The 25,476-nt window shown below is 42.7% G+C and overlaps 1 protein-coding gene across 2 annotated transcripts in view; it reads right to left on the bottom strand.

Annotated features, from left to right (window-relative positions):
• Positions 1-25,476, bottom strand: part of SFI1 (SFI1 centrin binding protein) — an 84,304-nt gene that overhangs the window by 12,230 nt on the left and 46,598 nt on the right. For both annotated transcript variants that reach the window (XM_077461511.1, XM_077461512.1), the window contains 12 exons: positions 18,546-18,621; positions 9,875-9,970; positions 5,225-5,301; positions 4,383-4,485; positions 4,216-4,312; positions 3,969-4,129; positions 1,976-2,050; positions 1,820-1,894; positions 1,563-1,739; positions 992-1,224; positions 601-726; positions 242-521 (listed from right to left, as the gene is read on the bottom strand). In XM_077461511.1, the coding sequence (XP_077317637.1) occupies positions 242-521; positions 601-726; positions 992-1,224; positions 1,563-1,739; positions 1,820-1,894; positions 1,976-2,050; positions 3,969-4,129; positions 4,216-4,312; positions 4,383-4,485; positions 5,225-5,301; positions 9,875-9,970; positions 18,546-18,621 (1,576 nt within the window). The remainder of the gene's footprint in view (positions 1-241; positions 522-600; positions 727-991; positions 1,225-1,562; positions 1,740-1,819; positions 1,895-1,975; positions 2,051-3,968; positions 4,130-4,215; positions 4,313-4,382; positions 4,486-5,224; positions 5,302-9,874; positions 9,971-18,545; positions 18,622-25,476) is intronic.

Genomic DNA, 25,476 nt, shown 5'->3' with positions numbered 1-25,476 from the left:
AAAAGAAAAAATGTGAGGTACATCCAAACATCTTCTAGTAAATGAAAGGCAAACTAGAATGTGCAAGTACTAGAAGAAGTGATTCTATGCCTTTTCTTTACAGAAAAGTATCTCTTTCCTTGTACAAAGCTGAGAAACCTCTTTAGTCAGGTTCCAAAAGGTGAACAATTCAATTAAGGGTCGAGAAATCTCTCAAAATTGGTAGTGCATTTCCCAGCCAATTACCCCTTACAATATTTACCTGCGTTTGATCCCGGGGCTTGAAGGAGGAAGGGGGCATCAGTTCTGGCATTGCCATTGGTACTTTCAGAAGTGAGCAGGTCTGAGGTACAGTTGATAAAGGACCACCAGAGATCCGTGAAGGTGCTTGAAGACAATTAGTATGGGCCATAATTACACATTTAGCTTTCTGTGGTTCTTGAGCAGAACTTCTTGAATTCAGTTCCAGCTGAATTTCATCATCTGGATTTAAAGCTTGACTTGATGAATAACTCTTTAAATTGTCCTCGGCACTGGGATCACTGCATAAAACAGTTTATTTAACCAATTTAGTTGTGAATTTCACACATACTTTTTACATAAATTAAGCCCATGACTCACCTTTGAGAGCTGAGGTCTAGGTTTTTGGCATCCATGAACATGGCAGCCAGAAGCCCTTCTTTTTCCAAGGAGTGCAACAGAAATTCTGGAGTGCGAGGCTTTAAGCGCGCTGACCTCACTGCACTTCTGTAAAAAGGAAAGATGATGGATATGGTATGAGTGAGGTAAGGGGTTGAATTGCCAAATCTTGCTACTTTTATGAAACCAAAAAGAGGAAAAAAAAAAAAAAAAAAACCCTTAGGAGTGTTAAGGGCTTCCCTAGTTTTCAAAGCTTTGTCTGTCAATGCCTGGCTTCTCTCAAGCAAAGCTAACATTTTGTTATAAATTTGTGTAGAGAATTCTGAATACATTATAAAGGATTGTCAGTGACGGCTGATTTTAAACCACTTACATTGTGCTCAGGATGGGTTGAGCATTAGATAGAAGAGGAGCATTGCCTGTAGGACATGGGAAGGAAATCTTCGAGGGAGGTGAGCAGACCTCTTCCTCACAAGGTACATCATGAAATGGCACCTGGAAAGTCACTTTCTTTTTCTGAACAGAAATCTGCAGGCGTTTCCTAAACACTTTATCCTTCCAGATCATGGCACAGCGACGAACTGCCCGATTCTGTGTATATACTGCCTAAAAGACAAGAAATAAGCAAATATCATTTTAAAACCGACTGTATCTAGGTCACAGATGAGCTGAGCTCCATAGGCATAAGTTGAATGGAGCACAGTAGTGTTGTGGTAAGGTCAATCATTTCTAATACAGGAAAGTTATCAATGTCCCACATTTGCTATCTGTTTAAAAGTTGTCACTTAGTGTACCCCTACCAATAGCATCACAAAATATCTTGCAAATATATATATATATGGAAGTAAAAAAATAATAAATTGTGTGCTTTACAGCATAGGGTTAAGACAAGTAAAATCCAAATTCTTGTAGAAGCAAATTCAAAGTACAGTAGGTGCACATACTTTTAACTGATTTTGAGCGGATAGCTCAGCTCTGAACTGCTTCATTCCAGACATGAAACGCAAAATCCTTGTAACTCCTTCCCTCATAAGGTCAGTTCGATACACCTCCACAGCTTCAGCAAGTCGCTGCTTCTTTCTCCGACGCTCAAGAACATAGGCCAGCCAACAATCAAACACCTTAAAAATAGTATGTGATTAATAAACTACACTTTAGGTCAACATCATGTTTATTACTGCATTTGCATACAGATGCTTACCTTTCCTTGTAGATTAAGAGACCAGTGCCACAAAGCTTGTATTGTCTGCTTGTCCTGCCACCTTTTTTCCACCAGCTGTAACACAAGAAGGCCAATTACATCTATCTTCTGTACAGTGCAATTATACTAATAATGTGTAATATGGATGTGCTTTACCATCTGGTGCCATTTTCTCAGACAGGATTTACTTAGGCGGAGTCTGAGGAAGTTGTTTTGCTGGCGCTGCAAAACCTGTGGTGAGAAAACGCAGTCAGTGCAATTTATATTTAGCTGCAGTAAAATATTGACACCACGACAGTGCTTATCCATTGCGAAAATGCAATTCTGTTACACCCCTAAGAACAAACCTGTGCGTTTGGTTGGAAGCATCTCTTTTCTTCCTTCTGATCCTGGTGTTCTTATATACCAGTCTGGGTTATGGGATGCCCTTATCCCTGCCTTCCCTTTTTGCGTGTCTCAGTTTAGGAGGATTCAGTACACTTCTGTTTCCACCAGCCATATGTGGCATTCCCTTCTAACTATAAGAATGGCTATCTTTTTGAAAGATTGGTTGTCTGATCAGACAGCCTCTTTCCTCATCATGGTCATTATTTAACTGCAATAAATGAACTTCACCACGACTGTGCTTATTCATGGCAAATATGAAATGCATGAATTTTATCTCTTAGAAACTCATGGTAAACCTATGCAGATTAGTATGTATAACAGTGACAATAGTGAAATGCATGCATCTATCATATAAAGTAATCAAACAGGTAATCTTTTGCTCAGGTTTAGTATGGTTATACATAGAACATAAGGCTTAAGAATGCTCACACATGGGACATATGGTTTAGGAATGGTCACACACAGGACGATTTGTTTTTAACACTTGGGAAATGTATGTGTTAAGTACTAAAACGATAACAAGCGAGCGTCAGAAGTCTGATTTTTCCATAGCTTTACCATTTGTGGCCAGACACATATTACAGCAATTTGTCAGAGGACTTGCACTGGCTGTAATTTGCATAGTATTCAACAAGTGAGAGGAAAACCTAATTGGACAAAATAAAAATAGCAAATCTACCTTTATCTGTCATTCAAGTCGTTTGCAATGATCAAGGTTTTTTACCTTATTATTAGATTGTATGCATTAAGTTTGATAAACTTTCTGGGTGCAGCTGTCCCCCCAATTATCCTTACCTAAGCCCATATAGATTCAGTGATGTGCAGGAGAGCAGCAGCTCTCCCGGGTCTCTCTCCCCTCATTGGCTCACACAGCAGAGGGAGCCATTGGCTCCTGCTGCTGTCAATCACATCCAGTGAGCCAATACAGAGAGAGAACGGGGCTGAGACATACTCTGTGCTTGAATGGACACAGAGCGCAGTTTGGGAACGAGCTTGCCACCTGGGGCACTCGACATGGGGGAGGATACAGGACCACCATCGGAAGACCCAAAAAGAAGAGGATCGAGGCTGGTCTGTGCAAAACCATTGCACAGAGCAGGTAAGTAGAACATGTTTGTTTTTGTTTTTTATTCATTCAGAATCACTTTCATGTATTTTTACTTAGTATCTTAACCAGGAGAGAAAAATCCAGCAAACCGCTGGAAGTACCGTATTTATCGGCATATAAACGCACACAGGCTTATAACACGCACATTCATTTTAAGAGTGGCGTTTCAGTGGAAACAAATGAAATTTTAAATAAGGAACTTTGAAGCAAAATAAGGGTCAGTGCCCATCTGCAGCCTCACCATTACCATCAATGCAGCAGCCTCACCATTGCCTTCAGTGCAGCCTGATCGATGCCCATCTGCAGCCTAGAAGGGACAGGGAAGGGGGCGGGACGAGCGCCGACAGATTACATACAGTGAGAATCTCCTAGGATAGACAGAACAGTGATCCAATGGCGGCCCAGGAGACTTCCTATTATAGAGGCCGCGAAGTAAACAGGAGATTCTCAGTCTATGTAATTTGACAGCGCTTTTCCCGCCCCCTCCGAGGCAGCTAAAATTGAAGTATTGGCATATAACACGCACACACTATTTGCACTCGATTTTCATGGTGAAAAAGTGAGTGTTATACGCCAATACAGTAATTACCTTTTTGTAATGTTCAATGTAGCGTGTTCACTACGTTACAATTATAACACCACCATTCCACTAACCATTTTTCTCCAGTACACAGAATGATAGACTTTCCATTGTTTTAGGCATTGCCTCAACAAACATCTAGCATGGTGTTTGGTTGCCATTTCCATCTTCATTCGGATATCTTTAGTAGTTTTGCTGTGGTTTCTCCAGTACAAGAACATGTGTTGAAGTTTTCCTTAAAAAAATAAAATAAAAAAAAAAGCTTGTAAAGGTCTATGCAGAACACATTCTTAAGCCATTTCTTCTGGCATTTATTCTTACCTTTCTGTAGAAATGCAGCTGCTGCTCTCACTTGTTCTGCCGTTTGCTCCCTGCTATGTGCCTGAACACATGCTGCATCTCTCCATGCCCACATAACCTGCAAATCAGCTAGGTTACTTGGACTGCATTAACTATAATGCAAAGGTCAGGTAAATATGACACTGTACCTGTCGTAGTGTTGTTGTTCTGTAGTGATTTACAGCAAGGAGTGTCTGCTTTCTCTCCTTAGTTTGGACCATTGTGTGACTTCCCCAAGTGTGCAGGGCTTCCCTGGAAATCACAACTGCATGTAATGCACCATCATCAAATTTCATGTACAAGGTGTAACAAATTTGCTGCATATACTTGCTCAGATTAAATGTTCAAATGTATGTTTGCATTTTTGACCCTTTTTAAATTAGAACGGTTTTATATGTATACGGGGAAAACAGAAAACCAATTAAAATTATACAAAAGAGAAACCACATGAAGGAAAGCCCCATACTCTCCCCCAACCCAACCGTTAAAATTATAATATCTATATCTCTGTAGCTATATCTCACATATACATGGCAGTCATTGCAATTTTTTGTCACACTGTATTGACACACTTTCATGAATTAAAAAAAAAAAAAACTAAAGAACAAAACAGTAAACAGATCAATTTTTTGTACTATGTGAAAGATGATGTTACACCGAGTAATTATATACCCAACATGTCACATTTTAAAACTGCACACACCCTTGAAATAACACCAAACATCGGTATTTAAAAATCTCCATACCATAGGCTACGCTTTTTTTTTTTTTTTTTTTTTTTAATTTACACTTTCCCTTTAAATTTCGCCCCCTCCCGCTGCCTGTAAAAACAATCCAGCGGCTGTACTGCAGAAATCGTTTTTACGGTGCAGGGTATCGTTGGCAGAAAAAATAAAAAGATATCTGAATGATGCCTGTAGCTGCAGACATCATTCAGATATCTCCACTGAAGGCCCAGTATGGAATTGGTTAACATATAAGAACTACTCACCTGAGTATGGCCTCTTTGTACAGCTTCTCTTTAATAACCACTGCCTGCATTATGTCCTTTGTGTTTCTGTGATAAAGCTGCAAATAAGAAATATAATCTAAAGCACATAAATTACAACTCAGAATAAAATGAGTCTATGGCGAAGCATAACGCCATGGTGATTACTACTGATGTCTTGCAAAGGGCATTTTCTGCATGCCGTGTGTACAACCTCCCCCATGTCTGTATAGGTTTGCTTGGGCCTGAATCAAAGCTACAATTAGAAAAGTTAAATTACCAAGATCAAACAGAGGTTTAGCCTCATGCTCCAGACCAGGACAGAGAATTGGTGCAAAGGAAAAAAAAAAACAGTACCCGGAATTAAAAAAAAAAAAAAAAAAAAAAACACATGGGCCCTATCCTTTGAAATTAGAGGACCAATCAACTACCCACCAAAAATAGGTGGTACTGTACCAGATTTTAGAATTTAAAAAACAAAATTAAACAAAAAAACAAAAACAAACAAACATACCTGTTTGAGCAAGCAACCGATTCCCACTGAAAAACCAGGTACTAAACCTTAACATAATCTCCCTGTCATAGGCACTTCTCTGAAAAGTGATTTGCAGCAGTTCTCTTTTCAGACGCATTTGACAAGCAGCTGGGAGGGGATATGCCGCCTCATAACTTCTGGGTTTAACCGGTTCCCAACTGGGTCACGCATATATACTGCAGCAGAATGGCTCCAGAACGCGCGCCCGCTGCACGCTGGGGGACCCAAAGTGCATGGCCGGCGGGGTTGCGGTAAACACACAAATTCCTGTGCTGTCAGAGGAGAAGACATATGTCGTATGTTCCTAGTAAGTAGGCACATCGATACGCCCCCTCTCCCATACAGTTAGAAAAACAGCGAGGGAACACACATTTAACCCCTTGACCCCCCCCACTGTTAACCCCTTCCCTGCCAGTGACATTTACACAGTAATCAGTGCATTTTTATAGCACTGATCGCTGTATAATTGTCAGTGGTTCCAAAAATGTGTCAAAAGTGTCCGCCATTACTAGTGTAAAAAAAAAATTATATTTATATTTATATATATATATATATATATATATATATATATATATATATATATATATATATATATATATATATCTCTCTATCTCTATCTCGATCATAAATCTTTCCCATAGTTTGTAGACGCTATAACTTTTGCACAAACCAATCAACATACGCTTACTGCAATTTTTTTTTTACCAAAAATATGTAGAAGAATATATATCGGCCTAAACCGATGAAGAAATAAAAAAAATTTTCAATTTGGGGATATTATAGCAAAAAGTAAAAAAATATAATTTTCGGTTTATAGCGCAAAAAATAAAAACCGCAGAGGTGATCAAATACCACCAAAAGAAAGCTCTATATGTGGGGAAAAAAAAAAGGATGCAAATTTCGTTTGGGTACAACATTGCATGATTGCACAATTGTCGGTTATAGCAACGCAGCGCCAAATTGTAAAAAGTGCTCTGGTCAGGAAGGGGGTAAAATCTTCTGGGGCTGAAGTAGTTAGGCTTTGAAAGCCAGCGCAGAGGAAATTCAGCTGCAATTAAACTGAATGGGCTCAGACAGTTGGTGTGCAAGATCCCAGGCTCATTTCTACAGTGTGGGAAAACAGATGAATACCAGATGACAAGATCCCCCTTTTCAATCCATTCACTTTGTATTGTGACATCAGCAATGTTTATATTAAAGATAAAACAGAGGGAGGGAGGCAGGGACAGAACAAAACCGTTTTTGTCTGTCCTGCTGAGGATCTTTACCAAAAGCCTTCCTGGTGTCATGATAGATTATGAAAGGATTTAAAAAAAAAAATAAAAAAATAAAATAAAAAAAAAGTATTTTGTATTCTGGTGCCATTCTGCTAACCTTCTGTTTCCCACACTGTAGAAATAAGTCCAAGATCTTCATGCTGGTAGAAACAGCTTCGGTCCCTCTTTAGACCATGTGTAAAAGCCAGAGTGCTTTAACACTGGGGCGCTGCGCTGGCAGGAGGTTAAAAAAAAATCCTGCAAGCATCTTTCGGGCAGTGGAGGAGCGGTGTATATGTCGCTCCTCCACTGCTTCTGCCCATTGAAATCAATGGGCAGTGCTGCCAAAGCACTTTGGTAGTGGCACTTTTAACCCGCTGGGGGGAGGGGGGTTTAAAAGCGACCAGCTAGTGTCTTAAAAAAAAAAAAAAAAAGCACCTCTAATATTAGCTCTGCTTTACCACTAACGCTTAGCAGTCAAACAAGCCAAGCTGGAGAAGGGGGTGGGCACAGTGCTGCTTCCATTGGCTGAGGAAGCAGGAGAGAGGCGGAGCAGCTCTAGGCTTGGCATGTTTATACACACTGTATATCGATAATAGACATTCACGGACAGGTAAAGAGATGAACTCAGGTGTATTATTTGGATATACTGTATTTATTAGCGTATAGCACGCACCTTCACTTTAAGAGAGAAGTTTCAGGAAAAAATAAACTTAAAATTTTAAATAAAGAACTGTGAAGCAAAATAAGGGTTCAGTGCCCATCTGCAGACCCACAATTGCCAGGAATGCATCTACCATTGCCAGGAATGCACTCACTATTACCATCAGTGCAGCCTTGAAGGGGACATGGATGTGGCAGGACGAGCGCCAAAGACATCCTACAGGGGAATCTCCTGTTTACACAGCGGCCTCTTTAAAATAAAGTCCCGTCTCCTTTGATGGGACTTCCTATTACAGAGGCTGCCGTGTAAACAGGAAATACTCCTCCTGTGTGCACTGCACTCGTCCCGCCTCCTCCATCCGAGGCAGCCATCCTGTATATCTTTTGTTGCCCTGGCGCTGGGAGATCGTTGGGGGCCACAAAGATACATGTTTAAATAACCAGGTGGGTCGTTCAAAACCGGACTGCTGGCCGCGATTGGCCCGCGGGCTGGACTTTGGACATGCCTGCTTTAAATAGTTCATTTGGACCAGGCTGGTCCAAAAAAATGATTTGCTTCACCAACAGATGTGCCTCCTGGGAGCACTGCTGGAAGCTTTGTATTTTATGAACAAATACACGGCTTCCTCTGATTGTCTGAAGTGGAAAGGTGGGAAGATAACTTCACAATCTCCACCCCAGCCAATCAGAAAAAGCCTTGTATTCATTCATAAAACACAAAGCTTCCTTGAGTGGCTGAGTAGTGCTCAACTCAACTCAGTTTTGTTCCCGGGAACAGGACAGGAAGCCCCTCAACGGCTGCCCAAAAATAGCACTGTACACTGTATGTAGCGGATGCCACATAAAATTAAACAGCATTCCCAACAGCACATCTGTTAGTGAAGGATACAAACAAGTCATGGTAAACCTGGAGTTAGACTTTAAAAATCGTAGAGAAATTAAAAGAAAAAAGTCACATAAGGTCTTTACATCTTGTTCTACACTGGCCTATGGGAGGAGTCAGGGGCAGCCAGCAACTCACTGCAGTAAAACCCACTGAACAGTTACGGTCATTTAGAAGACCATGACAGGAATTTAAGATTTAAATGACTATAGCAGACAAAATTTTGAGCAGCAGTACATGGCAACCAATCAGCATCTAGCTTTCACTTTCATAGGTTACATCCGTGTTTCTCAACCGTTTGTCGTCATTCAAGGCATTCTTTAAAAATCACTCCATGCTAAAAATGTAAAAAACAAAACTAACAGATTTACAGAATGCAGCAACATCCACATATGTAAGACAGCCAAAGTTAGAGGGGATTTATTATTTTAAAGCATGCTGGTACTCCTATGTTTCCCTTCTTTCTCAATCCGCTAATGTGACCCCAGTTCTGCTTGAGAGAGGTGGGGGAGGGGCAAACAAGGGTGATGTGCAGTCACCCTGTGCTTTTATCAACCAATGACTTTACTGGTTGTTACAAAGCCGGCTGCTGAAAGGATGTAAGGGTGCACAATTAAAACCTGTGGCTTTGTGTAAATAAAAGTCAGGCATGATCCACCAGCTTGGCTTGTATACAAATTTGTTGAACAAAGTTTACTAATTTTGCCAAGAAACCCCTGAAGACTAACCTGAAGGCATGCTGGCTGAAAAAGGCGCAAGCTGAAGTTAGAAGCCAATTGGTCACAATGCAAACTACACCAGATTCTGTCTGCTCTTGTTTTATTTATTTTTCTCCATCATGCCTATCTAAACTAATACACGCAGATGCACCTAAATGTGAACATTAAAAGACAGTAAATCAGATGCCCTGTATTACATGCGTTTGCAGCCTACATCACACTGCACAACTGAGCACACTGAACTTATACTGCTTCTGTATAAGTGAATAATGCAGTACCAGTGATGTGCGTCAAAGACAGTCAGTGAGTGTTTTGAGAGACTCGATGCCTGCAGTAAGTAAGGGTGTCTGCTGCAATGCTCTTAAATCCAAAATTCAAAAAGGCACACAGTGGGAAGGAAAAAAAAAAAAAAAAAAAAAAAAACAATTACAGAACAACATATTTTTTCACCAGGCACCAGATGCAGAAACCGATGAGACAGAAACAGCTGGGGCTGGAGTTTATTAATATTCAATTTTGAATAGTGTTTAAACCTTAATCACAGGTTAACAAAAAAACAAAACAAAGGGAGGTACCCCACACAATGACCGAACTTACTTTCCAAGCATTTAGAACTCTTTTCAGAAGCCAGTGCTGGTAGTGGTCCTGTGCACACAGTTGTCTCTGTTGCTTTTGAAGTCTGTAAGACACAAACTACAGGCAAACATGTTTTCATTTTATTAGTCATTCACACACAAAAAAAAAATAAAAAATACATTCAGAATCACATTTTACATTCAAGGGACACGTCACAGAAAACTGCCATTATTTGCATCTACCGGTAGTTTATTGCTGGATTTCCACAATAAATACAGGGAAAGGGTGAATGGTTGACTATAAAATACATAGTGCTTTGCATAAGTGTTTACAGCCGATGGGTTTACTTCTGCTTCCATGGTAACTCCAGTCGTACCTTCAGTTTTACAAAATTGCGCATGCTCCTCGCCTGTACTAAAATTGCTTACTCTGACTGCACACTGTGAACTCATTGTGTTCATTAGAAGCTGTAGCAAGCCAGATAGAGCCCTCCTCTTTTAGTGGTTGTATGATGTCTAGAATTATTTAGCCCTTTCCTCCTCAAAATTACTGTCCCTGACCTGCCTTTTCCATTCATTGGATTTCAATGGAGGCTTAGCATCACATGTGGGCGTTACCTAGGGCAGTATGTAAGCAGATGCAATCTTCCTATAAATACCCTTTGCTCCGGACTGATATCCACCCATCAAGACATTTTGATATTTGTATAATTCCACCAGTACCAGCAGCCCACTGCTTGCATTTAGAACTGAGGGTTCTTGAGAAAAGTACTGAGGCATGCTGTTGCTCTGAGGTTTTTAGGAAGCTATCTACAGCACCATGTCTGTCCCCTTCCACCATGAACTGCCTGTATTGCATTGAGAAGCTCAGAGACACATTGATATCATCACTGGGTCCAAAACAAAGTAGGTCATAAAAATGGAAAGGTTTTATGAAAAAATGTTAGTAGTATGTGATTGTGAGGGGGAAGGGGCAGGTACTAGGGAAGGCAAAATATAAGCCAATTAAACTTCAACTTTAACCTTAAAATTGTTGAAACTCATTTCCACCTCACGTTAGGTGCACAATAATCAAAATCTGCTGTAATTTTGTCATCATTGGACAGAACCAAACACATGCAGAGATTTACAAAAAACGAAAGCTGAGGTAACTTATTTGTGAGAGATGGTAGTGAAATGTTTTATGTTTAGGTCTGATCAGTGCATAGTTCGTGAGATGGTAGTCTGCAGGTATTCCCACCCAAGGTGCTCTGAAGAGAGAAATAGGCAAGCAATCATTTTCAATAAAAAAAGTGTATTATCTCTGTGGCGTGAGCAATCAATTATAAAACAGCTTTTGTTGAAGCCTAAGTGCAGCCAAAATCACAAATAGAAAAATCAGCACAAGGACATAACCTTACAGTAAAGTATGATGTGTCAGTTGCATTGATTCTTCTTTTACTAGTAATCCACTTAGTCCTGCTCCCCAACCCCCCCCCCCCCCCCCCCCATCGCCATATCCTGCTGGTGCCTGCCACACCATTCATAGAAGCCATACTACAGCTTCTATAAATGACACAGGACTCATGGATGGGGAATAGGTGGATGATTGATAGCTCCATCCCCTCCATTCAGAGATCTTGTCATTCATTGAAGCTGTATGACAGGTCTGGCTGGAAAGGGTGGGCATTGTCAAGCTATCTTAATGACAGCCCCTTAGCCATATTAACCCCCTGTATTTTTAAATATATTGTTTAAGTATGTCAAATAAGGCTGGGTTCACACTATAGTGATGTTAGACTTCACGTGCGATTCACACCACACTGCTGTGCATATCACATGTGATGTCTGTGCAATGCAAATTCAGCCATTGTATCACATTCGGACCAAAATGGTGCAGGACCCTTTTTGGTCTGCACTGGAATCAAATCAAAATCAAATCAAATGTTCACACCTATGCGATTCAATTCCTGTCCGAATTCATAGTTTGCAATGCGAACTGCAAACCGATGTACTGTATTAACAGGAAAGAAAGGTTTAGTGGGGGGAAGCCATCCCTGCCAGGGGAAGATAGTGATTATTGCTAGTGGCTATAGCAACCGCTAGTGATAACTGCAAGTTAATCCAGCAGGCTGGTTGTATTCAAGTTGATCAGCCTGCCCACACAAGGTTCGAGACTCGTACTGTACCATCTATGGCTGGCCTTAGGGTCTTCTTGATAACCTGTCTGCTCTCTCTAAACTACATGTGATCCCTACTTTGGTGGAATGGTTTGAAGCTTTGAATTACATTTTGTAAACAGAGTAAATGCGAACGCAAGACAAGAAAAAGAAAGGTCAGTTTTGGGTCCATGTGGAGTGCATGGCTGGTTTATACAGAAATCCAATCTCTTTGCTTGACCACCCCCCTCCCCCTTTCTTTTTTTTCTCCCCCACATAACCTGTCTTTTTATCTTTTTTTCCTCCTTCTCTGACTACGGCTATTCTTCAAAAATGAAAAAAAAAAAAAAAAAAATGCAGGACGGGCATCTTTAATGTATTGAGAATGTTTCCTCAATTGTACTTCTAAGCTGATGAGGCTGTCCCCTAATGAGATCTAACAGCAGAGTTTTGAATTGTTCAAGTGGTGTATGGTTTGTTCTCATGTTTTTTCTTCCTCAATAAAATATGATTTAGTGTTAAAATAATGTATCTATGGGTGTGTGAGCTCCGGCACCTCTCTTTCCTGGTCTAAGCGATAATCTTTACCACCCCAACCTTGATGGCAAGCATGGGAGAACGGGCAAGTCCCATCCGTACTCCTGCATGTTCTATCAAGCACTTCCTTGCTACAGAGCCTGAAGACTTAACGGAGTCTGATGGACTAGGCTGCTCGCCATGTGGGTCAAGCACGGGCTCCACCCCCCCCCCCCCCCAACATAGGCCTGAGGTTAGACATCAGTCTCCAGTTTCCTCTGGCGGATCAGATGGAGAGAGAAACAGGCACTTGAGGGTGGCAGACCTGGTGAGCGGGCTTCCCACTAAAACGGACTTGGCATCGATGCTATCGAGCTTGGAGAAGGTGATAAAAAAAAAAAAGGAACTCTTGGCAGTCCGAGAAGACTTAGCTCAAGTACTGGAATGTGTGGAGGAGACAGAGCAGTGCCTCGACAGACACACGGCAGCCATTAGAGATTTGCAAGCTACTACTCATAATCTCTCCATAGCCCACAGAATGGCGCTTTACAAAATTAAGTATCAAGAAAATCAGAACATGAGGAATAACATCGGCATTAGAGGACTACCAGAAGCCACAAGAGATGACCTGGCAGCCTCCATTTGTGGCATTTTTAACAGCCTCCTAGGTAATCCAGCTGATTACCCCCTAAAGCTGGACAGGGTTCACCAGGCCCTTTGTCCATTCAATCTATCCTCTGAAACACCCAGAGATGTCATCTGCCGGGTTGAGGAAAAGGAACTTATTATGAGGAAAGTGAGAGAGGCAGCCACGTTGGAATTCGGCGGAGTCACCCTGTCCTTTCCGGACCTGGCTAGGGAGACCCTGGAATGGCGCAGAGCTTTAAAACCCCTTACAGAGAAGCTGCGTCAGGCCTCCATTAATTACAGATGGGGGTTTCCAGCAGCCCTCATAGCAAACAGAGATGGGAAGACGGCCGTTCTCCGTTTTACAGAAGATTTGGACACATTCTGTATGGATCTCAGCATTGGCCCACCCGAGGTCCCGGGATGGCAAGATGGCATTCCTACGATGCCTAATGTATCAGAAGTGCACTGGCAGAAAGTTTCCCGCAAATGTCGCTTAACCAATTTGGGATCTACTTCTGAAGCGTATTAAATATGGACTCTATGAACGCTACTTTCCAACCTAAGTGGTATTATGGGGACACAGTAAGCGCAGTACTTTGCCAAAACATTGTTTCTTGTTAATAGGATTTAATAACGGTTTTGTCTTATCAGTTAGTTTACAATAGGCTTAGTATAATCTCTGCAAGTATACCTTTCATAGAAAGATATAAAGTGGTTGTGTTGCGATGCTTGATTGCACTATAGGTTACATGCGATATTTTAGGGAAGTGCCGGCGCCGGATCACGCAGATGGCGTGGGGCGGCATTGAGCTTGTTTCGGCAGTACGGGCAACCCTTGTACTCTTGCTAATTTATACGCTCCAAATCAGGGCCAAGCAGACTTTATAGCAGTCAATTTGAACAAATTGAAGGAATTTGCTCTGGATGTATTATCATGGGGGGGGGGCTTCAATTTCTCCCTAGAACCCACCTTAGACACCTCCCAGGGCAGATTATGCATCCCCCATAGACATCTTGCATATATCCATAAATAGTTACATGATACTCAACTTATGGATGTATTTAGGATAATGCACCCACGTGAAAAAGAATTATACGCACTACTCACACCTACACAACTCGCATTCACAGATAGACTACTTCTTCATACAACATCATCATTTGGAGCTCATGGTCCGATATGGTATTAAAATTTCAACGGTTTCTGACCATGCCCCGATTAGCTTGTCATTACACGTGCCGTATCTACCTGTGAAATCCACAAACTGGAAGCTTAATGACTCACTCATAGCTGAGGAAAGCGACATAAAAGAGATTGGTCTGGGACTCTCCCTCTACTTTCGGGACAATGTTTTTTCAGAAATATCCTCAGGGACCCTATGGGAGGCCCATATCAGGGGAAAACTCATTGAGTTGGGGAGAGGGAGAGAACGAGGGAGAGAACGAGAGAGAGAACGAGAGAACACCTACAGTCTCAACTCATTAAAGACATAGGCCAACTTGAGAAAAAACACAAATCAGGAAGTGAAGCATTGCAGCTTCACTTCCTGGTTCCCTACTGCGCAAGCGTGAGTCGCGCAGAGCAATGGGAATGGTCCGCGCTGTCTCTGGGACCCGTGTGTCCCCCAGCAGACAGCACGGCGGGACAGGAAGAGGCATAGACTCCCGTGGGAGTCTATGCCCAGATGTGGTTGCAAATACCTGTCTTCGACAGGTATCTGCACCCCCCCCCCCCAGAAAAGTGCCAACTGTGGCACCGGAGGGGGGGGAGGGTTCCGATGAGTGGAAGTTCCACTTTAGGGTGGAACTCCGCTTTAAATCTATGGGTAATGGTAAGGCGCTGGGCCCTGATGGTTTGACGGTGCTGACCTCTTACTCCCACATCTAACATCACATGCCACGGGTGGGGGCTTCCGCCCAGAGACTCTCCACGCTCATATCACAATACGATCCAAGCCCGGGAAGGACCCAAGTCTTTGTGGCAGCTATCGCCCAATCTCTTTATTGAATTTAGATGCTAAATTATACGCTAAAGCGATCGCCACTAGACTTTTACCCCTGATCCCTAAGTGGATTTCTAGAGACCAAACAGGTTTTATACCAGGCAGGGAGGCCCGAGATAATTCTCTCACAACGCTTTCTCTAATATCCTATGTACCAGGGTGCTCCCAGCCCACCCTTCTCCTGTCTACCGATGCTGAGAAAGCGCTTGACAGGGTGGACAGAGTACCTGATGTCCACATTGTCATACGTCGGTATAGGCCCGAATATGCTGGCAAAAATAAATCGGCCATATCTCAAACACCTTCAGCTCAATTAAGAATCAATAGTACATTAAGCGATTCTTTTTCCATTCGTAACGGAAGCCGTCAGGGCTGCTCCCTATCTCCCATTCTTTTCGCTCTTTCATTAGAGCCCTTCTTAGCGAGGATATGGAATGATCCCAACATCCACAGGATTAAAGTAGGAATTTCGGAACATAAGTATTCCGCGTACACAGATGACATCCTCTTTTACGTACAAAAAAAAAAAAAAAATTATTTCACTACCCAAACTTATGTCAGCTTTCACTGAATTTGGCGCAATATCTAATTTCAAAATTACTCAATCCAAATCGGCAATATTAAACATATGGATTCCACATGCAACGGCGGCAAGACTACAAACCTCCTACCCCTTTCATTGGCAACCACTAGCTCTAAAGTATCTATGAATTTACCTCACCCCTAATCCTGCTTCCTTATTTTGTAGAAATTATATCCCTTTACTGAATGCAATTAGGACAGAGTTACAAAAATGGACACAGATGGCACACTCGTGGTTAGGGAAAATTAGTATTGTAAAAATTAATATATTACCCAGGCTGCTCTATTTCAAATGATCCCCTATAAAAGACCTATTGGGTTCTTTAAGCTAATACAATCTATAAGGGGTAAATATGTATGTAATCGTAAAAAAAAACTGAATTGCTTACAAAGGGTTAATTAGACCCAAGCATGAAGGAGGGCTAGCACTCCCAGATTTCAAAAAGTACTTTCTAGCCATAGTACTAAACCGATTATCGGATTGGAAATACCACAAGGACTCCAAGCTATGGGTGCAGTTGGAAATGGATTTGAGTGGGGTGGACCTATTCCCCTTGGTTTGGATACCCAGCAAATTCCATAGGTTGGCCCCGATGGACTCTCCACTCACCAAATCTTCATTAGCATCATGGGACTCTTTATGCAAAGAGCAGGAATGGCCTTACAACTCACCGCTTATGCAGCTGACATGTCATAACTATTTTCCACCGAGGAACATGGACTTTAGTTTCAGCAATTCTCTGAGACACCTATTTTATTATACCAAGTAGCAACAGACACAGGTATCCTACCTATATCCACCATCGTACCAATGGAACCGATTTCATTTATGATCCAATGGAAGTACCAACAGCTTTCAAAATTTTTTAAATCTCTCCCTCAACCACTACGGTCAGTGAATGACTTGAACCCTGTGGAGAGATTGCTTGCTGGGAACCAACCTCCTGACAATCCCATATCTAATTTTTACCAAGCCCTGCTGACTCTGTCACCTATAACTCAATAATCGTTCCTAGCTAAATGGGAGCAGGAGCTCCAAAGTCCATTATCTGACACCCAACGCATTATGATACTTCATCTATCACATATTTCCTCTAAATCCTCAAAAACAGCGGAAGTAAATTACAAAATGTTAACGAGGTGGCATTACACCCCGGCAATACTCCATAAGTCGTTTAGGTCCATCTCAAATCTTTGCTGGAGGGGATGTGGGTATCTGGGAACTCATGCCCATATCTGGTGGGCTTGTCCTCTTATTAGACCATACTGGTCCACTATATTATATTGGATTGAAAAAAATCAGGGCAGGAGGGTTCCTAATGACCCCGGGATGTTACTGTTTCACTGTACGGTTGAACCAATAGGCTCATATATAATAAAAAAAAAAAATAATAATAATCGATCACACCCCATCGGCTAAACGCAGCTAAGGTGCTTATCCCAAAATTTTGGAAACAGAAAAACCCTTCACTGGGCCATTGGCTAGTGGAGGTTGACTGAATCTATCATATGGAAGATAGCATGCTTAAGCTGAAAAACAAAGCCGAGTTAGCAACCAAAATATGGTCCTGTTGGTTCACCTTTAAGTTTTCATCAACATACGCAGAAATCATGGCCCAATAGAGAAGACTGAAAGGAGCAAATGTTCATGCTTAGAGGGGGTATACTGCAACGGCTGGAAAATCCCCCCCCCCCCCCCTTTCTCCTTTTCTAACTTGCTACTTTTCTTGCTTTTCTGTCCCTCTCTCTGTTTAATGGTATATTGTTAATGGTTCGCTCAATAGAGAATTCATGATCTTTAGAAATGTAACCTCTAGAGGTAACACTTGTAGTGTACAGGTGTACCAATTACAAGCCATGGATAGTGAATGACACAGAAGTAATGATTGGCTTTTATTTACATTTCTAAGCAAGTGTGTACAAGATATTTACAAGATTGGCAGTTGCCATATAAGAGGTGTTACAATGGTATATGATATAAAAGGAATACTGTTCCACTACTGGTTGCATTATTACTGTAATATGCTTTATAACTTTCAATAAAAATGTATTGAACATAAAATAATGCATCTATGAATAATTTTTTTTAGCCAAGGAAATATAAAAATTTGGAACTGGCAGCCAGCGGATGCTAAAGAGCAGCTCCAATCCTCTTCTTCTGGGGTCCTCAGCTGGTGCTCCAGGCACCTCTTCGGCGAGTGCCCCCATAGGAAGTCGCTTCCTATAAGGGCACTCGTGTGGGCTCACTCCCAAGCTGCCTTGTCTGCATCCATTGACAGGGTGGATCGGCCCTGCCCTCTGGTCACACATTTTGATTGGCAGCAGTGAGATCCAATGGCTCCCGCTGCTATCAATCTGTACACAGAGGAGGGGCAGAGCCAGATGAGTTGCTGCTCCCGTGCACAGTGCTTGAGTGAGATCAGGTAAGTGTAAGGGGCGAGAGAGAACACGTACAGAACAGAAGGTTCTTTACCTTAATACAAAGAATGCATTAAGGTAAAAACCCCCCCCAAAAAAATTAAAGGGGTTAATTTTTCGCTCACTCTTGATAGGTCACCCATATATACTCTTAGTTAAAACCAGTCATTAAGTGAACAGACAATCCTGGCCCTTTTATTTGACAGCCTAATATTCTATTCAGTTATAAAATATAAATTTAAAATTTTAAATGTATCTAAGCAAGAAAAACAAGGATATGAAAAAGCAGTGCATGAACTTGCAAAAATGTAAAAGTAAGAATGAATAAAAGCCATTCTATTATGTAGTGAACAAATAAGATATGACCAGTAAGATATGCTCTCTAAGAATACAATAAAAGGCTCACCAATCTCCAGTGATGCCAGCATGTCTTTATACAGTGCTGTCTGTGATGACTCATTGCTGCCTCCTCTTTAGATCTCCTGATTTGGAAACAAGAACACCATTGTGAAAAGGATCCTACACAATAACAGCTGATCAGAACAACTCATCTGATCCTAATTTCAATAGTTACATTGTTTTAGTTTCTTCTTATACTACCTTCTGCTTGCGATTTCCCATCTGTCCTCATAGGATATGCACTATAGACACTATGCCATACATGTGTCAGAAATTAAAGACTTTTTTTTTTAAAGATGCTATTTATAGGTTTAACAGTTGGGATTTCTGTGTATATATGGGGATAGCTATGCTAGCTCCATGGAATGAACAATCACCGTAAAATAATTTTTTCCATTCCTGAGTCCATTAGGGGACACAGGAAGTCTTTAATATTTGGGTTATACTAATGCTTTTTGGAAGACTGCCCAAAAAAAAAAAAAAAAAGGGAGGTAGGCCATCCCAGGATAACCCTTCTTCCTCCTATTACCAACAATGCTGGAGTTTTGTAGCAGAGCAGTATTAGGTATATAATCATAAAGCATAGAGGGGTGGGACCTTTGTTACTCAAGAGACCAATAAGAAATTGATTTCACAGTGAATATTTAAATCCCATTTTCGTTCTTATCTGAGGGATGCAGGAACCTTTAGAACATCCAAATGCAGTCCAACTGAGGGGTGGACAACACAACAAGGAAACACAAACAGGTCTAAGTAAGCTATAGAAAGCCGGAGACTGCCTGCAGCTCAAAAAACTGCCTGGAGGGACTTAAAAAGGAGTTCCGCCCCCACCACAAAAAATTAAAGGTCAGCAGCTATAAATACTATAGCTGCTGACTTTTAATATTAGGACACTTACCTGTCCAGGGTTCCCGCGAAGTCAGCACCCAAGCCAATTTTTGGATCGTCTCTTGGGTGCTGCTGCCGCCGCCGCCATCATTCATGGTAAGGGAAACCAGCAGTGAAGCCTTTTGGCTTCACAGCTGGTTCCCTATGGCACATGTGCAAAGTGCGCTTTCTAACTGGCCTGGCAGTGGAGGAAGGGCTGAACTTTGAGGGACAGCGCCACGCGCAGTCACCAAGAAGCAGGGAAAGGTACTAGGTGGCATCAGAGGAGGTTGAAACATCCACCTGGTAGAATTTAGAGAACATGTGAACAGAAAACCAAGGAGGTAATATTCCAAATCTGTGAAAGTGATGCTTGATGCCGAAGAGCCCAAGATGAATCCACAGAATGGGTATTCCCATTGTAGGGTACCTGGACAACCTGATTCTTCAAAAGCAGTCAGCTCAGACCTTGATGTCAAATATACGTCAGACGGTGAAGGACCTGTAGTGGTTTGGTTGGGTACTAAACATCCAAAAATTCACCTTGGTCCTAACGCAAGGTCTTCTTGAATACTTGGGCATAGTCCTGGACAAAGGTCAGTTCGAAGTGCTGTTATCATAGGTAAAAGTGCATTTCCCTCCAATATCAGAGGTTAGGTTTCTAGAAAATCCTTCAATTCACTTCTGGATGAGTGTTGGGGAGGAACAAGTATAAGTGGAAAAAATACCCACTCAGGCTCATAATCTTGGGCAGAGATGTATGTTCCGACACATCTCTGGCTTGGAAAATTGGCAGGCTGGCTTACTCGGTCATCAGAAACTTAACTCAGGTGAGTGGGCCCTACACCTGGGAGGCGTTCAAAGCCCTTTGTCAGAGATGGGGTAACTCCAGATGTGGATCTTCTGGTGTTCAGGCTATATGTCAACCTGGACAAAATTGAATACAAGGCTTTCTCTAATTAGCTCAGATGGACATCATGACATCTTCTGCCAGCCTTTCCACCTCAATGAATGAGGGGGCAAGCCTTGTATTTATTCATAAAAATACAACGCTTCTTGCAAAATTGTCATATTATCAGTTTATTTCTCACACACAGCACATGCATACCACAAATTACACCCCAAAACACATTCTGCTATTACTCTCGAGTACGGCGATACCACATGTGTGAGACTTTTACACAGTGTGGCCACATACAGAGGCCCAACATGCAGGGAGCGCCATCAGGCGTTCTGGAGCACCCAGGACAATTCTGACATTTCTCTCCTACATGTAAAAATCATCATTTATTTACTAGAAAATTCCATAGAATCCCAAAACATTATATATGTTTTTTTAGCAAACACCCTGGAGAATACAATGGTGGTCGTTGCAAGCACAGCAATTTTTCAAATGCTTTTAAAAAAAAAAACAAAAAAAAAAACAGTTTTGTGCTTAACCACTTGCCGACCGCCGCACGCCGATGTACGTCGGCAGAATGGCACGGGCAGGCATAAGGGCTTACATGTACGTCCTTGTCTGCCCGCCGGTCGGGGGCCCGATCGGGCCCCCGCCCGGTGCCTGCGGCGGTCGGTATTCGTTCGGGAGCGATCCCGGACGAGGGGACGGCCATTCATTCATGGCCACCCCCTCGCGATCGCTCCCGGCGAATGAAAATGTCCGGTGACATCACTTCCTCTCCTGTAATGTAAACACAGGAGAGGAAGTGATGTATTCTCTCCTCCGTGTCGGTAGTTTTCGTTCCGGCACCGAGGAGAGAGGTTCGGTGAGTTGCACCAACACACCCCACATACAGTAGAACATGCCAGGCACACTCAGACCCCCCCTTTACCCCCCGATTACCCCTGCCCCCCCAGTCACAGTGACACCAATTGCTTTTTTTTTTTTTTTTTTGCATTGGTGTCATTTGTGACTGTAATAACTGTTAGGGCAGTTAGGGTTAGCCCCCTTTAGTTCTAATGTGCCCCCCTAACCCCCCCAATAAAGGTTTAACCCCGTGATCACCCCCCGTCGCCAGTGTCACTAAGGCTGGGTTCACATTGCAGCGGTTTATGAGAACGAATGTGATTCGCACCGCACTGCAGTGCAAATCACATCCGATCTCTGTGCGATTCGAGTTCAGCCATACAGATAGTATGGCTGAATTCGTGTCGCACCCGCCGCAAATTCGCACGGGACCCTTTTTTTGGCCCGCAGCAGAATCGGATCGCATGGGTGTTCACACCATGCGATCCGAGTTTGCAGATCGCACTGCGATATGCGAACTGATCTGGGGGTGTCATTAACATTTCACTGACACTCCCAGCAGTTCGCATAGGGCAGTGTGAACTGCCGCCGGGAGGCATGCGATGCGGGAACCCGCCGCGGATTCATGGCGTTCCCGCATCGCTCCAGTGTGAACCCAGCCTAATAAGCGATAGTTTTTCTGATCGCTGTATTAGTGTCACAGGTGACGCTAGTTAGGCAGGTAGGTATTTAGGTTCGCCGCAGCTTTTTATAGCGCCAGGGACCCCCATATACTACCGCATAAAGCCCCCTGATTGCCCCCTAGTTAACCCTTTCACCAGTGATCACCATATAACTGTTACAGGTGACGCTGGTTGGTTAGTTATTTTTTTATAGTTTCAGGGCACCCGCCATTTATTACTTAATAAAGGTTTAACCCCCTGATCACCCGGCGGGTGTCATTTGTGACTGCAATAACTGTTAGGGCAGTTAGGGTTAGCCCCCTTTAGTTCTAAGGTACCCCCCTAACCCCCCCAATAAAGGTTTAACCCCGTGATCACCCCCCGTCGCCAGTGTCACTAAGGCTGGGTTCACATTACAGCGGTTTATGAGAACGGATGTGATTTGCACCGCACTGCAGTGCAAATCACATCCGATCTCTGTGCGATTCGAGTTCAGCCATACAGATAGTATGGCTGAATTCGTGTCGCACCCGCCGCAAACTCACATGGGACCCTTTTTTTGGTCCGCAGCAGAATCGGATCGCATGGGTGTTCACACCATGCGATCCGAGTTTGCAGATCGCACTGCGATATGCGAACTGATCTGGGGGTGTCATTAACATTTCACTGACACTCCCAGCAGTTCGCATAGGGCAGTGTGAACTGCCGCCGGGAGGCATGTGATGCGGGAACCCGCCGCGGATTCGTGGCGTTCCCGCATCGCTCCAGTGTGAACCCAGCCTAATAAGCGATCGTTTTTCTGATCACTGTATTAGTGTCACAGGTGACGCTAGTTAGGCAGGTAGGTATTTAGGTTCGCCGCAGCTTTTTATAGCGCCAGGGACCCCCATATACTACCGCATAAAGCCCCCTGATTGCCCCCTAGTTAACCCTTTCACCAGTGATCACCATATAACTGTTACAGGTGACGCTGGTTGGTTAGTTATTTTTTTTATAGTTTCAGGGCACCCGCCATTTATTACCTAGTCTCACTAGTGTACCCCTAAATTTAGGGGTGTTTACTTTCCAAAATGGGGTCATTTGGGGGGGGTTTGTGCCATCTTGGCATTTTATGGCCTTCAAAACTGTAACGCCCTTAGAAAGCCTGAAGGCGGTGCTTGGTTTTCGGGGCCCCGTACGCGGCTAGGCTCCCAAAAAGTCCCACATATGTGGTATCCCCGTACTCAGGAGAAGCAGCAGAATTTATTTTGGGGTGTCATTTCACATATGCCCATGGCATGCGTGAGCAATATATCATAGTGACAACTTTGTGAAAAAAAAAAAAAAAAAAAAAAAGTTTGTAATTTTCCCGCAACTTGTGGCAAAATATAAAATATTCCATGGACTCAACATGCCTCTCAGCAAATAGCTTGGGGTGTCTACTTTCTAAAATGGGGTCATTTGTGGGGGTTTTGTGCCATCTTGGCATTTTATGGCCTTCAAAACTGTAATAGGTAGTGAGAAGTGAAATCAAAAATGTACGCCCTTAGAAAGCCTGAAGGCGGTGCTTGGTTTTCGGGGCCCCGTACTCAGGAGAAGCAGCAGAATTTATTTTGGGGTGTCATTTCACATATGCCCATAGCATGTGTGAGCAATATATCATTTAGTGACAACTTTGTGTAAAAAAAAAAAAAAAAAAAAATTTTTTTGTCATTATTCAATCGCTTGAGGCAAAAAAATAAAATATTCAATGGGCTCAACATGCCTCTTATCAATTTCCTTAGGGTGTCTACTTTCCAAAATGGGGTCATTTGGGGGGGTTTTGTACTGCCCTGCCATTTTAGCACCTCAAGAAATGAGATAGGCAGTCGTAAACTAAAAGCTGCGTAAATTCCAGAAAACGTACCTTAGTTTGTAGATGTGACAACTTTTGCGCAAACCAATAAATATACAATTATTGACTTTTTTTTTCCTAAAGACATGTGGCTGAATACATTTTGGCCTAAATGTATGACTAAAATTGAGTTTATTGGATTTTTCTAATAACAAAAAGTAGAAAATATCATTTTTTTTCAAAATTTGCGGTCTTTTTACGTTTATATCACAAAAAATAAAAATCGCAGAGGCAATCAAATACCATCAAAAGAAAGCTCTATTTGTGGGAAGAAAAGGACGCAAATTTTGTTTGGGTACAACATTGCATGACCGCGCAATTACCAGTTAAAGCAGCGCAGTGCCAAATTGTAAAAAGACCTCTGGTCATTTACCAGCAAAATGGTCCGGTCTGAAGGTGGTTAAAAAAAAAAAAAAAAAACACACAGTAAAGTTAGCCCAATTTTTGCATAATGTGAAAGATGAAGTTACGCTGAGTAAATAGATACCTAACATGTCACTCTTCAAAATTGCACACGTTCGTGGAATGGTGCCAAACGTCGCTACTTAAAAATCCCCATAGGCGACGATTTAAATTTTTTTTACTGGTTATGTTTTGAGTTACAGAGGAGGTCTAGGGCTAGAATTATTGCTCTCGCTCTAACGTTCACAGCGATACCTCACATGACTTCCGTATGCGTTTGCTTCTGCATGCGAGCACATGGGGACAGGGGCGCTTTAAAAAAATAATTTTTTTTTATTGTTCATTTTACTTTATTTTAGTTTGACATTTTTTCCCCCAAAAATAAATTTTTTGATTACTTTTATTCCTATTACAAGGAATGTAAACATCCCTTGTAATAGGAATATGGCATGACAGGTCCTCTTTACAGTGAGATATGGGGTCAATAAGACCTCACATCTCACCTCTAAGCTGGGAAGTCTGAAAAAAAATAAAAAATAAAAAAAAGATTCTGGCTTTGATCGTATTGGCGAGTCTGTAGAAGCACCGGAGGGCGGCGGGAGAGGTCTATGGCTCGGTATTGCAGGGTATCACCGACTATGGCTGGGTATCTCAGAGTATGGCATTGCAGAGTATTGCATTGCAGAGCATTGCAGGGTATTGGCGGGTGTTGCAGAGGATTGCAGAGTGTTGCAGGGTATTGGCGGGTGTTGCAGAGCATTGCAGAGTGTTGCAGGGTATTGGCGGGTATTGCAGGGCATTGGCGGGTATTGCAGGGCATTGGCGGGTATTGCAGGGCATTGGCGGGTATTGCAGGGCATTGGCGGGTATTGCAGGGCATTGCAGAGTGTTGCAGGGTATTGGCGGATGTTGCAGAGCATTGCAGAGTGTTGCAGGGTATTTGCAATGCTCTGCAACATCCGCCAATACCCTGCAACACTCTGCAATGCTCTGCAACATCCGCCGAGTGTTGCAGAGTAATGGCAGGGAATTGAGGGGTTAAATTTCGGTGAGCAGCGATGTGGGCACTGCAGATGCAGCCCACAGCGCTGCTGACACCGATCTCTTCCCCCTCCGCTGTACCGATCGGTACAGAGAGGGGGGGGGGAACCGGCATCATAACATGACGCCGGTTTGTTTACAAGTGATCACTCCGTCATTTCGATGAGCAGCCGTTTACCGTGATCCGTGATGCGCTGGGTCCACTGGACCGGGCGGTCTCGGATGCTCTCGTGTGCGCGCCCCAGGGGGTGCGCGAGAGCAAAATTCTGGGTGGCCGTTAATTAACAGCCTCTCAGAGTTAAACAACCACCCTGAAGCCGTTAATCGACAATGGACGGTTGTTAAG

Source organism: Lithobates pipiens, unplaced genomic scaffold, assembly GCF_037356315.1.
Source record: "Lithobates pipiens isolate NorthernLeopardFrog02 unplaced genomic scaffold, aLitPip1_a1.2 Scaffold_3, whole genome shotgun sequence".
In the NCBI taxonomy this organism is placed as follows: domain Eukaryota; kingdom Metazoa; phylum Chordata; class Amphibia; order Anura; family Ranidae; genus Lithobates; species Lithobates pipiens.
The sequence above is the reverse complement of the archived record's forward strand: the minus strand, read 5'-3'. Positions and strand labels throughout refer to the sequence as shown.